This window comes from Condylura cristata, unplaced genomic scaffold (assembly GCF_000260355.1).
Source record: "Condylura cristata isolate star-nosed mole 26May11 unplaced genomic scaffold, ConCri1.0 scaffold00035, whole genome shotgun sequence".
NCBI lineage: Eukaryota > Metazoa > Chordata > Mammalia > Eulipotyphla > Talpidae > Condylura > Condylura cristata.
The window spans coordinates 47,325-62,711 of record NW_004567136.1 but is presented as its reverse complement, the minus strand read 5'-3'; the positions used below and the strand labels follow the sequence as shown (position 1 = coordinate 62,711).

Sequence of the window (15,387 nt, the reverse complement as noted above, 5' to 3'; positions counted from 1 at the left end):
TTTTTTTTTTTTTTTTAAATGCATACAAGAACTGGGAAACAAGCCAGAGGGGATGAGAGGATTCACCAGAGATAGGGTGGGGAACAGAGCAGGCAGATTGACTGAAATACACAGCCAAAGGGAGCAGTCGGCAGGACAGGAGAGGTCTACTGCACAATGTGGGTCAGCTCCCTGGCTGGGGATTGAACTTGTGCTGCAGTGGTTGTAGATCAAAGTGCTGAGCTTTTATCAACCCGTGCACCACCGGGGAAAGCTCTGGAAGAAGTTTAACTAGCTCTAGTTACATTCAGAAACAACTTAATTATTAGTACACTGGATGATTTGTGTCTTAAATTAACTTTTTGATGTGAATCTGTGGTCCCTTAAAGACATTTTGCTAGGTACAAATTTGCCTTTTCATTTCATGATCAACTTTAGCCACTTGAGTTATATTTCATGCCTTGATAATAAAGTGATTCTCACTGAAATGACATCATTAATTATTACATATAGAAAGAGAGACTATTTTTTATGTATCCAGCAGTATCAATTTTACATTGATATTTTTTAGAAAACTGGCCTTAGAATCCTAGTTCAATTGTTTATCAATTTATAATATCTGATAAGCTATTTGCCCTCTTTGAGCCAAATGGAGTTGGTTTTTAGAATTAGCAATACTATATGTAAAGGATGTTGCACTGTTTTGAATCTGGTACATACCCAGTGTCAACTGGCATTAATTGTTCCAGCTCATAACCTTTTTATAATGTAGAGAACGTGTAATATGCCATACTTCCCAAACACTAGCCAGTAACTACATGTGACCATTTAAATTTAACAGTAAATAGTTTAAATTAAAATATAAAAATTAAGTTTCTCAAGTGTACTAGCCACATTTTAAGTGCACAATAGCTACATGTGGTTAGGACTATCAAATTGGACACTACAGGTATGTACTCTTTACATCATTACAGAAACCTCTGTTGTGAAATGATGCTGATACAGAGAATAGAACCCGATAGACACGATTTTAAAAGTGAATGCAAAGTGAGAATATCCGTTTTTATGATAATTTATTCTTAGTAAAGTTAATTATAAATCATAGAATTCTTTGCCCTTAATATAGAAGCACCAGACTCAGGCTAAATGCTTTATTTTATATTAACTTATTTCATCCTTCTATAAAGAATTCTATAAAGATACGTGCTATTAACTTTATAATTTGAAATTTGTGTTTAGGAAGATTAATTTCCCAGCAACACAATTAGTAAGTGACTAAGCCACAATTTGAACCTAAGTCTATCAGACTCTGCTGCCCCGATTATTAATTCTTAATCACTGTAGGCCCTATTATACATTGCAGTTCTTCAGTACTCCCCCCACAACATTAGTAATTGTTTTTGAGTATCATTGCATTCTAGAAATTTTTACAAGAACCCTGCTAGTTATATATTAATCCATTTTATATGCAAGATAATGAGAGTCAGAGGAGTTACATGACTTGCCAAAGACATGAAAGCTTATGACCCAGACTCACTGCTGGAGTGACTATTCTGTATGCCAAGTTGCCTTTCTGCAAATGAAAATGTATATTATTGACTGTACAACAAGCTGATGCCAGCCCCTTTAAACAAATACAAAAACCTGATTATTTTTTATATGAGTTAAACAAAAATTTCTGTGGACGGATACTTTTTTTGGGAATGAAAGAATGAATTACAGATTAAAGCAGACATTAGATTTTTACTGATTTCCTCTTGTGTTACTTTGATGTTGGATTTTCATTTTCAACAGGCCAATATGAATTTGATTCTTAAGATTTAAAGTTTTTGATGGTTACAGAAATTTTATCTCGTTTAGTATTTTTATTGTTATCCTAATATATTTTGAATAATTATTTGTGGTCTTCTTTGTTTTAGGAGGCAATTCCCATGTTATACTCAGCAGATACTTACGGAGCATTGTAATGAAGTATGGTTCTGTAAATTCTCTAATGATGGCACTAAACTAGCAACAGGATCAAAAGATACAACAGTTATCATATGGCAAGTTGATCCGGTATGTACTCTTTTATGGGTGTTTAGGTTGCAACAAGAGTTAGTATCAAGATTTTCTGAGAGTAATTTTTGGTTACCTTTTATTATGTCTACTTTCTGTGTATATATAGATAGATAAAGAGATAGGTAAAATGTTAACAAAATTGTTCAGTGTTACATTGCAGTGATCATGCTAAATCTGTGTGCACATTTACTAGTTTAATCCTCTAAACACTTTTGTGAGATCCTAACATTTTCTGTTTTCAGATGAAGAAACAGAAGTTAAATACCCACACTCTCAAATTTCTCAAATCAGATTTGTCCTTATGTATAAACAGGTATAAACAGATTTGTAGAAATAAATACTTCCATTTTTTTTCAGCCAGTTGATCATTAATCAACCAATTAAAGAAGTATATGGTTCCAAATAGGTTAAGTCACATATTTGTTTTAAGAGTCATTCACCTAAAATCATGAACTAAATTTTATTTAAATTTAAAAGTATAAATAAGAATTAGGATGTATTAGTCCAAGATAGTTTTAGACACCTCTGTTAAAAATAGAGGAAAGGAACCATAGAAGGAAGTATTTTTTAAAAAAAGAGTGTCAACTTTGAGCATATACTCACTTCTTATCCACCTGCAATATGCTACAGATAATGAAAGGACAAGTAAAACTTATCCTTTGACTTAAAGTAGGCATTTTTTTTTTTGTGCCATCTAACTCTAACAGTCTGGTGACAACTCTTCATAATAATGTTTTTAGAAGCTTATACCAAAGCACATGGGAAATCCAAGCATGTAGTACATATTAATTGCAAAGAAAATCCACTCATTGGAAGTTAATCAGCAAAATAGTGCAGAAACAAATATAGCATGAAAATATGTTGTATCTTTACTAACAAATCAAATGACAAATTCTAGCAACAGATCTTATAACTCCCAAAATTTCAAGATACCTATAATAACTGTAATATGATGTAAAAATATATGTGATTTCTATTATCAATTGTCACTAAGTACTTCCCAATCAATAGTCACTAAGCTAATATAGTATATATTAATATGCTTAATGAATCACATGCTTCCTAATAAAATAGTTACTAATAGTACCTTGTTAATCATTTGCATTCAAGATTGAAGGCAGTACTGAGTTTCAGATTTGGTTAGTTTGAAAGTAATATTTGTAGTTTTCATCCCATTTAAGTTTACAGACCCCTACTTCTACTTCTGAGTGACTCCTTATTGATCTCAGCTTAAAAACCTCTATGAAAAGAATGTACAGCTTAGGAAATAAAATATAACAAAATAAACAAGTATATATGTAATGTATTATGAATGCGAAAAGGAGCTTCATGGTTGAGAGTACCTCATTTGAGCCTTGCTGTGCTAACACAAGTGAAGATAAGGAAAGGGACAAAGAGTGGGAAATAAAACTAAAGAAATAGTCTGGGATATGATTACAGTTTTGACACTATTCTGAAGAGTAGTTGTGTTTCATTCAGTGATTATTTACAAGATGTTTGAAAAGGAAACAATACTGTGCTTAGTATTTTTCTAAAAAGCAGTGGATAATAGTTCCTTTCATTTAACAAGTGTTTATTGAGCACCTACCGTGTGCCATGCCTTTTGCTAGTATTGAGCACATAATAATACACTGTAATTGTTCAATAATGAATGCCATACAAACTCAGAGGAGATCCTACTGGAACAGGAAAGCAAGGGAAAATAAGACAATTAAGTCTTAGGGTGGAGAAGGGGTAAATATTTCGATTACTAGAACAGGCTCTTAGGTGAAAGAAAAAATGGCTTCAGTGGGCATCTAGGAGGTTTGGGGAAGATGCTTTGTAGACTGGGAGATGAAGTTACTGAAGTAGGTTACAGCCAAATCAGGGAGAATCTTGTATGCTTTGCTAAGGAGTCTGAGTTAGACTTTTATGCCAAGTGTTTCCCGAGGTGTTTTTTTTGTTTGTTTGTTTTTGCCAGAATACTGGGTATACAGAATGTTAATAGGTGTTACACATTTAAAGGGTTTTTGTGGCTTTCACTTGCAAAATTCAGAGTCAATGTTTAGATCCTAATTTGAGAGAGAGCATTTGAGTTTTACTATGCTACTCTTTTGTCAAATACTATTTGAAAAACTTCCAAGAAAATTTGTGATATTTCTGGAATGGGGGGGAGGAGGGTAGTGGATAGAAAAAAAGAAAACATAGGAAACCTTAAGATTTGAGTTTATGTGGCTCCAGTACCTAATTTCTTTTAACCAGTTTCCTCACCTTGACCCCTCCCCCCCAAAAAAAAAACCATTTCCCACCTAACCCCTAAAAATGTAAGCAGTGCAGTTTGGCATGTCTTCAAAATGTTAAACATAGAAACGACATATCAGAAATTCCATATACGTGAATTGATGTAGTGCAAACCTATATATACACAGTCATGTACAAGAAAAATGAATGTTAAGATTGCACAAAAACTTTACATATTCTTTTCATTGTTCATAGTAGCCAAAAGGTGGTAATAATCCAAATATTCATTAACTGATGAGTGGATAAACAATGATATACTCATAAAATGGAATATTATTCAGTAGTAACCAAGAATAAAATACTGATAATTTTACAATGTAGAAGAACCCTGAGAAACACATATGTCAATTAATCTGTTGATACTTAGAAAAGAAATGCTCAGCATAGACAAATCTATAGAGAAAGTAGTTGCCAGGGATTGTTGGAAGAGGGGTTGACAAGGAATAACTGGGGGTTTCTTTTGGGGGTGATGAAAATGTTCTAAAATTAGATGTGATGATAGTGGTTGTACAATGCTGTAAATATATTGAAAACACTGAATTGTATATTTTTAAAAAGTGAATTTATGGTACTTCAATTATATTTCAATAAAGTGGTCAAAAAATAAGTGACCTCTTGTTTTATACGTCTTTTCATTTTTCTAACAAGACTTATAAGTACAAGATCTGTGTCATTCTTGTATTTCTATCTAGCACACAATGTCTGTTACAGTAGATGCTTAATCAGTATTGCCGTATGAATGAGTGTATATGAAGCAAGCTGTTAGAATTTCAATTTGAGGAAAAATTGAAATTGAACTTCAATTTGAGGAAAAGTTGGTGAAATTTGAAAACATCTTCAGATTAAATTATATTATCAAAAATTTGTTTAAAAAAAATTGTTTTGCAGCTATTTATACTCTTGTGCCAGCAAAGGAAGAAAAAAATTCAGTGATTTTTAGGGGTAAGAATGAATTGAATTGGCTTTTTTTCCCCTCTTTAGGATACGCACCTGCTAAAACTGCTTAAAACATTAGAAGGACATGCTTACGGTGTTTCTTATATTGCATGGAGTCCAGATGACAACTACCTTGTTGCTTGTGGCCCAGATGACTGCTCTGAGCTTTGGCTTTGGAATGTACAAGTAAGCAAGTTCCTCATAGTAGTGTGTCATTGTTTCACATCCTTGGTAATATTTTGACAGTATAGGATTTCTTCCCTCAGGTGTAACTCCCTATGCACCAATGCATCCATAGATTTCTCCCACAATCCATTGTGCTTTTTCCACCCAAACCCCTGTCACCCTCCCCCACCTCATGCCTCAGATCTATGGTCAGTTTTCCAGGGTTGTGTAAAGTTTGTCTGACCCTTTATTTGGTTTCTCTCAAAATAGGCTTTTTGTAAGAATGATTAGTAAGTACTTTACTTTGTACTGTGAAACTTATACTATTTATGACAAATGGTACATAAAAAGATTTCACAGATGTTTCATAGTCTCAAAATTGTACATGGAACTTAACCTTTCACATGGCAGTAAAGCAAATTTTCCATTTCAGTGGAAAATCGCATAGTTAATATTGAAATCTGGATTTAATAAACCATTTGATAAATGTTGTTTGATCTTTTTTCAGGGTCCCATTTTAGAAACACTGAGCATTAAGTTTGTTCCTTTTTCTACTGACTGTTTTGGAACAGTTCCATTCAAAAAAAATTTTTTTTTTTTACTTCTGTAAGCTGACTGGTTAGTAATGTTTCTTATTTTCTTAACTTCTAGGGAAAGGAAAGTCCAGTCTAGGTTTGGGGTGAAAGTATAAATTGTGATGGAATAGGGTTTTGAGTCTGGGAGTCTATAAGTTCCTTGATTTTTACTGAGAAAGTGAAAATAAAAGTACCCAGAAATAACACTAGTAATCATGGCATAGACTGAGTACTTTAAGGTTTACTTGAAGAATGATAACCCATAATTCTAAAAATTATGATTTTCTTAACAAGTCATTTTAACCCAGAAGACAAAATCATTTTTCCTGCTGAAGGGGAAGATACATACATATATATATATATATTCATATTCATAATCTTATAATAGATACTCTTGATTTGCAGTGTCTGTGTCATCCTCTGAATAAGTTTTGAATTTCTGGACAGTTTCTATATTCTGGTAGAGCTATTTCACTATTCATTACTTTGTAGATTTATTGTAAAATGATAGTGTTTATAGTCAGTTTTCAAATTGTTCCTTTATGTTTTAGTCAAGTTAATTGCCTCATATACTTACTATTCTGGAACATAACAGGAGAAAAGACCACGTCTTCCTTCAGAATTTAGTGTTTTAAATATTTGTGAATAGAAAATAACAAGGATTTAATTGCTTTATGTGTATTTATTTTCACTTCAAAGCTTTTATTTTCACTGTTAATAACATACCAAAAAAGGTTTCTAGATGAGAGCAGATAATGTGTTGGAAGGGACCTTTTTTTTTAATTGTAAGGGAGAAACACCTGGTTTTCTATTTTTGTGTACTTTTTGCTTTTATTATTTGGCCCCATTTCCTGATCATACACTTTGTTTTCACTCTTTTTTTTTTTTTTTTTTTTTTTTTTTTTTTTACTTTTGATTACCCATTTCTCACAGGAAAATTATGCCCATGTACTTTTTATTATACCAAGGGCAGATCTTATCTCTCAGATCCTGTTTGTAATCCATGAACAAAATGGAGTCAAGACTAGGTTAAATGGTATGTGTCTACCTTCTAAGTTGAATAACTTAGAAACAATAACAGGAGTTTATTTTAGGGTTTTAGTCACTAAATAGTTTTGCTTAGTTGGGGATGCTTTAGAATGGTACAGTAAACAGTTTTTTAAAAATGCTATCATTACTTTATTTACTTTTAAGGATTTGTTTATTTATACATTCAAGAACTGGGATAAGGCAAGGCCAGAGTTGGCAGGGGGTGAGAGGATTCACCAGTGACAGAGTAGAGAATGGAAAAGGCAGATTGACTGAAATACTTAGCCAAAGGGAGCAGTGGGCAGGACAGGAGAGGTCTGCTGCACCATGTGGGTCAGCTCCCTGGCCAGGGATCTAGGCTCATGCTGCTGTGGCTGTGGATAACTTCATAGTGCTGCACTTTAACCCATTGCACCACCAGTAGGAGGACCATATTGCTACATTTAATTGAAATGAAGTTATATATTTAAAAAGTAATTTTCATTTCTCTTATCTTAAGTATGAAATTTAACAAAATTTAGACTCCCTACTACACTTTAGCCTGGTTTAAGGATATAGATTTTCTACTCATTAATCATGTTCTTAAGAAATTGCTATTTGCAATAACTGTAGTCTTAGAATAGAATTTATAAGGAACTATGGGCTGAGGAGAAGTGGAAACTCAGAAGAAATAGGTAGGTAGTGTTTTCATCTTGATTGGGAAAAATGATGTAGAAGTTTGGTGGGAGTTAACAAAGAAAAGCCAGTGCATCCAATTTTTTAAATTTGATTAGCATTTAAATTGTCTTTTCTATTCTTTAGAAAGCAGTGCCAGGTATTATTGAAGTCCTTAATTTCTCTTCTGAGTGTTGTAGTCTTTTCATAAGGGCTGTTTCTCTGAAGTAGGAATACCAAGCTAGCCAGATGTTCCAATTATTGCTTATTTTTAAGACATTCCCTTTAAGGGGAGTGTCTTGAAGGTCTTATCCACAGTTCTATTTCTTTGTAGACAGGAGAGCTAAGGACTAAAATGAGCCAATCTCATGAAGACAGTTTAACAAGTGTGGCTTGGAATCCAGATGGAAAACGCTTTGTAACTGGAGGTCAGCGTGGGCAATTCTATCAGTGTGTAAGTATTCGTGCTCCTTGCCATAAATCTTCATGTTTAAAAATCTTCACTTGAATTAATACTTTTTGTAAGATTACCTTTTATAACACATTTAATTAAAACATTTAAAAATTGTTTCACTGAATATTTTGTTCCTACAAACAAGTTTCTATTGTATAATTAAAAATTTAGTAGTTTATTTTTAATTCTTTGAATTTTTGTATCAAAAAATGCTGACTTTCAAAAGTACATTGTCTTTATGTATTTGAGGAATGAAAATGATTAATGCTATCAGAAAACTTTGCAATCTTTATTTGAGGTATCATCTGATCAATACCTAGCCTATTAAGCATCTTGGATTGTTAAAATGCTAAAAACAGGTAATCAGTTTAAAATGTCTTGCTGTACCATAAACTGTAATATAAACACAGTATCTTTTCTGTCTCTCTAGAGCCCCTGTCACATATAATTGCCTGGTATGCTTCCCATAGGCGTGTCCAGATTTATTTTTAAAACTAAAATTGAACAGGTTAATGAACCCAACAAATTATTTCAGTGTAGCCCAAGGTCATTTATAATGATTTTTTTATCTAGTCATTATAAATCATTCATTTCTTTCATAAAATTGGCTGCGAGACTCACGGAATCTAGTACCATATTATCTAAACATGATTAGAGTTTCCTGGATACAAGGTAATCATCTATGTTTCTGCTATCCCATGTAGCACTTAAACATGAAGGATGATGGATTTGGTCAAGCCCTAATCTTTAAAATGGAAATGGGAGTGCCTTTTAGGACTTCCGAACATTCAATAAGATAATGATTCTCAGAGCTTTGATATGTAGAGCATGTTACAAATTTAGTGATTTTTTTTTAATTTAAAAATTTATAAATAGATTCCTAAATTCTATAAAGGTATAGTTTATATTTTAGTTTTTTTGGTTTATTTACATACACATACAAGAGCTGGGGTCTCGTATAGTGATTTTTTTTTTGTTTAAGATTTATTTATTTGTGCACACAGAACTGGGGTATAGGCCAGAGGCTCAGGGGCGGCGAGAGGCTTTACCATAGACAAAGTGGGGAGCAGAACAGGCAGATCAACAAAGTACACTGCTGAGGGGAGGAGCGGGCGGGTCAGGAGAGGTCTGCCACGCCATGTGGTCACCTCCTGGGCAGGAGGGAATTGAACTCATGAGGAAGTGGCTTTAGCTTCTTAGTGCAGTGCTTTAACCCACTGCGCCACCAGGGAGGGCCCTTTTTTTTTTTTTTAAGATTATTTATGCATACAGAACTGGGGTTCAGGCCAGAGGTGCAAGGCCGGTGACAGGATTCACCAGAGACAGAGCAGGGAGCAGAACAGGCAGATCAACAAAGTACACTGCTGAGGGCAGTAGAGGATGGCTCAAAAGAGGTCTGCCACACCATGTGGATCCACCTCTGGGGATCAAACTCATGCTGAAGTAGCTTTAGTTTCTCAGTGCTGTGCTTTAACTCGCTGTGCCACCAGGGAGGGCCCTTGTATAGTGAATTTTAAAGGAATGTTTGAATCTTTTCAGTAGTCAATTTATGGAACAATTAGGTTGAGAATCTATCTCAAGATAAAACAGATTTATTACAAAAATATATGACTAAGAGATTTTTTTGTTTTTTTTTACTTCGTGAGCATTGTTCAGTAATAGACTTAATAGTAATTTTCTCCTGCTCAGGATTTAGATGGTAATCTTCTTGACTCCTGGGAAGGAGTGAGAGTGCAATGCCTTTGGTGCTTGAGTGACGGGAAGACTGTTCTGGCATCAGATACACACCAGCGCATTCGGGGATATAACTTCGAGGACCTTACAGATAGGAACATGTAACTATTTTTTTGTAACCATTATATGATTATCTGATTTACATTAAAATGTATAGTGGAATTTGCTTTCATAAGAAAAGTTTTATGTTTTTGCGTTTGGTTTGATTGTTCAGTAATTGGACTGATGATTAAGTGGTGCTTAGTAATCATTATTCCAACTTTTTCTTGACTAAAGTATAGTGTATTATAGTGATTGTAGACAAAATTGTAGTATATCAGCAAGAACATGTTGTTTTGATAACTTGAATGTCTCAATACTTTATATGTTGCTTTTGACAACTATTTTTTGTTTACAGAGTACAGGAAGATCATCCCATTATGTCTTTTACTATTTCAAAGAATGGCCGTTTAGCTTTGTTAAATGTAGCAACTCAGGTAAATTTATTTACATTATTCTCCCCAAAATTTAGCTTAATTCAAACTTTATTATTTGTTGTATATCAATATTTACATAAGCAAACATACATATTGCATATAAGCAAAGATTTCTACTAACTCCTAACATTTTCCTCCATGTTTCTTTTATGTGTGGGGTGAAGGCCAGAAGTATGGGGGGTTGAGAGGATTCACCAGAGACAGACTGGGAATCAGAACGGACAGATTTACTGAAATACATTGCTAAGGGGAGCAATGGGCAAGACAGGAAAGGTCTGCTATACCATCTGTAGCTTAACTCCTGGGCTAGGGATGAAACTCAGACTGCAGTGGTGATGGTGCTCAGACTTAACCCCTAGGCCACTAGGAATCCCCTAAATGTTTGCTGCTTAAGTGCGTAGAATCAACCATGAATTTATCAGAACTGGCATTTTTCATAAATAGAAAGAAAAGTTACCAGGCAAAGGGGGATATCCACAGATTACTAAAATTTATTGTGTTGAAGGAGAATAAATGACTTTTTTTTTTTTTTTTTTTGCTTATAGGGAGTTCATTTATGGGACTTGCAGGACAGAGTTTTAGTAAGAAAATATCAAGGTGTTACACAAGGGTTTTATACAATTCACTCATGTTTTGGAGGCCATAATGAAGACTTCATCGCTAGTGGCAGTGAAGGTAAACTATTTGTGTCACTATTAATTCACATACATCAGTGGGTTTAAAATTCTATAATTATCCCAATTTGTGAAGGGAGTCATGTCTCCAAGCAAAAATCAAGATAATAAATCACTGTTAATCACCTGTTTTAGAATGGTTTGAATCCTCCTTGTCATTAATCAGTATGCCTATTCTGTCTGTGTGAAAGGTAGGGTTTGGTTCTTGCATCAAAATAAAAACTTTGTTAAATCACAAACTTAACATACCTGGCTTTTCATGAGACTGATAGTTTTCAAAGATTAGTAACATCTAAAAAGTCAGTTAATTATGATGTTTTACCTGACCTTAAACAGAATTGACTACAGTTAGATTTTCACTGTTTTTTTTTTAACAGCCAAAGAGAATTCTATTCATTGTATAAGATGTTTACTATCCTATTTTTTAAAAAATTGATCTCATTAGATAAGAGGATCACAGAAGGATACATGAGTTTTCCCTTTGTGTACAAGGTGAATTTAAGGACTAGGATAAAGAAAGACATAAAGAAATTTATATTTCAACAATAAGCATATTGATTTGTCTATTCTTTCTCTTCCCAAAAAAAATCTGTGTCAGATAAAATTCAGTGACAAATGGATTTGTTAGGTAATAAATTGTGAGTTTACTTCTTTCCAGTCAAAACAAACTATCTATTAGTTTAATGAGTTTAATTGTATTGTGTTCTTACAGTCAATCTCCATTGGTTTCTAATTTCATGTGGTCTAAACATTAAAAGCTTTCTACTCTAAGCTCTTTTGTTCTTATAGTTTTACTTAACTGCCTCACAACACTGCCCACAGGGTTCTACTTGTACCACAGAAGTACTTAAAAATATACATGGCTATAACATCATCCCTAGTGATCCATTTTTTAATTTTTTTAACCCCAAACTAACTAAAATAAAGCCTGATGCATAATGGCAATTAAATCATATAGTATTCTGTTCAGTGCTAAAAATGAAACATAGCTAAGAAGTAAAGAGATAAGTGTTCTTGTGACTGGTGATTTAGAATAGTTCTAAAAATGCTTTGAATGCCAGCCGGACATGGTGAATTTATTATCTGCCAAGATGACCACAGTAATCCATGTACCATTATTTGCAAGGAATATATTCAAAGGCCCTCCAAATCCCCAAATATATAAATGCCAGTATAAAGTAGACTAATTAGAAAATTGTCCTGCAAAAAGTTAAGCCATTGCAGTCTTTTTTCATTGTTCCAGCAGTATAAAAACTCCTTTTTTGTTTTTTAACCTCTATATACCTAATGGATTCCTTAGATTGACACAGCAAGCACAGCTTGATCATAAAACCTGTCATTCTGATCTTGACTACCTCAAATCCAACTTTTTGCTGTAGCAAAAACTGTCCTTAGATAATATGATCACAAAAGCATTTTTCCTCTAATACAGGCAGAATTAAGTTTCATAACACTTTTTCAAGCCTCTAATCTTTCTCCTTTATATGTTTTTTCAGTTTGAGGAAAACTACAGCTTGTTTTTCTTTTGGTGCTAATTTATACAAGAAAAAAGGTTATCAAGAATTATTGAACAAGTATATTGCAGCAAAGATAAACCCAGTTCTACAATAAGTGCCTTTTAACTTTGCTTCACACACAGTGTTCATATATAGTCTCCACCTTTTATCTTTCCATTACAACTTTTGAAACCAGAGTATATTCTCTTACCACAAGTTAGTTACCTTTTCACCACTCTTAACATTTCTTCATTTGGCAGAGCAGCCACCAAAAGTTCCCACTTTGACAAATTATTAGAGGGAATGCTTTTTCTGTAGTTACCCTTTACAATAGTACATGGTGTTTACTATGTACTGGACTCAGTTCAAAACATGTCAGTGTATACAAACTTACTCTTTTAACAGGGTGAGGTAAATACAAATCCTGAGATACAGATGAAGAGTTGCAAATGGAGGGTAACTTGCCTACTACAAAGTCACATTACTAGTCAGTGATAAAGGGAAATATGGTCCTGATTCCACAGGTTCTCTGACTCCACAGCTCATATTCCAATCCAAACCAGTACTGTTTGGTTTGTTGGTTTAAGATTAGCTTATCATAAAGATATTTGCAGAGGGTTTTGATGTTCATCGTCACTTCAGGAGTGTGTGAAGCCATATTAAAATGCAGGTATAGGATAATTGTTTAGACTCACTAGTAAACTCTTGAGCCACGGCCATCTGGATCTGACGCCTGACTCACCATTTATTGCCTTTGAGTAGATTGCTTGACTTCATAGTCCTTAGTCACTGTCCATAAAATATATAAAGCATAGTATCCACCTCCTAATGGTGATGAAGATTAAATTTATTATCTCTATCCTAGATTCATTCATATTTCTAGACCTTGATATATATTACTCATGTATTACAGAATAGTGCAGATTTTCTGGTGACTTGATGAAGGCTAATCACCTTTAATAGGGGGAAAATGTTTACAAAGATGGTTTTTCATAAGGTAATTGTTAAACTATTCACTTATATTTGTTCTCTTCAAGTCCCAATAATCAAATCATGTACTTTCTGTAATGAATGATGCTTAAACCTGTTAGTTTCATTAATGTGTAGCGATTCCCTAACCTTTCTGTGAATTACTCTTTATCCAGATCACAAGGTTTACATCTGGCACAAACGTAGCGAACTGCCCATTGCGGAGCTGACAGGGCACACACGTACAGTAAACTGTGTGAGCTGGAACCCACAGATACCATCCATGATGGCCAGCGCCTCAGATGATGGCACTGTTAGAATATGGGGACCAGCACCTTTTATAGACCACCAGAATATTGAAGGTAACACAATTACATAACATTCCTGTGTTTACTCCAGATGAAACATTGCTTTGCTTTTTATAGAGTTGCCACATTTGTAAGCAGTACTTGATTAAAATGTGGGATTTTTCTCACCTTTAAAGATTGTATATTATCTTAGTCCACAGAAGGTGTCTGAGTAATCTAAGAAACAAGGTGTATGTTTTTTGTGGGTTTTTTGGTAATAATAGGAGGAATAAACTGGCATGTACCACTTCATGCATATTGTTGGCTCTTTGATTTATCACATTCAAAATCTTACTGAAAACCTTTGCACACAAAGCATTATATATTTTTAGGTACATGAAAACTACCCAATATACAGTGTTTGCGAATGATCTTGATTGTGGATTTTACTGAAAATGATCAGCTGTTAACAACTATGTAGTACATACTAGAATAAAACTAAAACGTTTTATGCCATCTAGCATGCTAGGTCCTTTATATATACCATCTTACATATACAACTTTCATACCCCTATAGGGAAAGCATTTATCCTTCTGAGGGTAAGAAAATTGAAACATAGCAAGCCTCACTAATTTGTTGAGGACTTCCAGATCTTCAAATCTAAGTCTACTCCCAAATATTTTATAGAGATGATGAACTCTAAAACCAAAACACTAACAGTTAAGGGACATGAGAAATTTTATGTAAATGAGTTATGGCTCTTTTTTTCAGATAGCACAAGTAAAATAATTTGTTTAGAAGGAGGTACTATACCTCAAATAGATAGACTATTTTATTAAATAGATAAAATTATAGTATGTCCCACCTGAATGTTTTAGTAGAAAAGATAACTGCTCTCAATTAAGTTATTCTCATTGGAAAAGAGTTTCAGAATTGAATTTGAGAAAATATATTCTCTATACTTTTTTGTCTGTGATACAATCTTGACTTGACCAGAGATAATGAACAGGAGAGGATATACAGCAAGTGAGGATAGTGAGAGCATGGATAAAAAAGCTTCGCATACTGCTGAGTTGCTTAGAATCTCAAAGGACCTTTTGGTATTTGTAGATTACTACATGAGATGTAACTAACTTAGGTTTCAAGGCCCACTTTTTAAGATAACTTGTTCGATAGATCTACAACTATAATTATATGTGCTCTTCTAATTTTATTTGTCATTTTGAAGTTCTTCAGATAAGCATATTTGATTTGAAAAATAACAGATTAATAGTAGCAAATTTACCTTGTAAGTGAATTTGTTTTCCATCTATCTTTGATAATACATTTGGTGAATTTAAGTAATATGGATGGATATTCGCTGTAGTGGCTCACATTTTGGCTTAGTTGAAGATCTGGTTCAATTCATCAGTTTTTCCATTATGCTTTGGCAACATAGGTACAGCCCTACAATGGGAAAACAGCTTCTGTATAACTATTTGATTTATATACCTTAGGTTCTTTCAATCAACTTCATTGAGGTTAATATGCTGGCACTAAAATAAGCCCATTTAAAATGTTTAGTTTGAAGAGTTTTGACAAATATTTGTGCTTTTATACCATTATCACAATCTAGAT

At 33.6% G+C, this 15,387-nt stretch overlaps 1 protein-coding gene across 2 annotated transcripts in view; it reads left to right on the top strand.

Moving 5' to 3' along the window:
• The window catches only part of WDR26 (WD repeat domain 26), a 39,561-nt gene that overhangs the window by 18,275 nt on the left and 5,899 nt on the right, over positions 1 to 15,387 (top strand). For both annotated transcript variants that reach the window (XM_004693036.2, XM_004693037.1), the window contains exons 7-13: positions 1,899 to 2,037; positions 5,302 to 5,442; positions 8,014 to 8,133; positions 9,823 to 9,968; positions 10,265 to 10,343; positions 10,889 to 11,018; positions 13,659 to 13,844. In XM_004693036.2, coding sequence (XP_004693093.1) covers positions 1,899 to 2,037; positions 5,302 to 5,442; positions 8,014 to 8,133; positions 9,823 to 9,968; positions 10,265 to 10,343; positions 10,889 to 11,018; positions 13,659 to 13,844 — 941 coding nt within the window. The remainder of the gene's footprint in view (positions 1 to 1,898; positions 2,038 to 5,301; positions 5,443 to 8,013; positions 8,134 to 9,822; positions 9,969 to 10,264; positions 10,344 to 10,888; positions 11,019 to 13,658; positions 13,845 to 15,387) is intronic.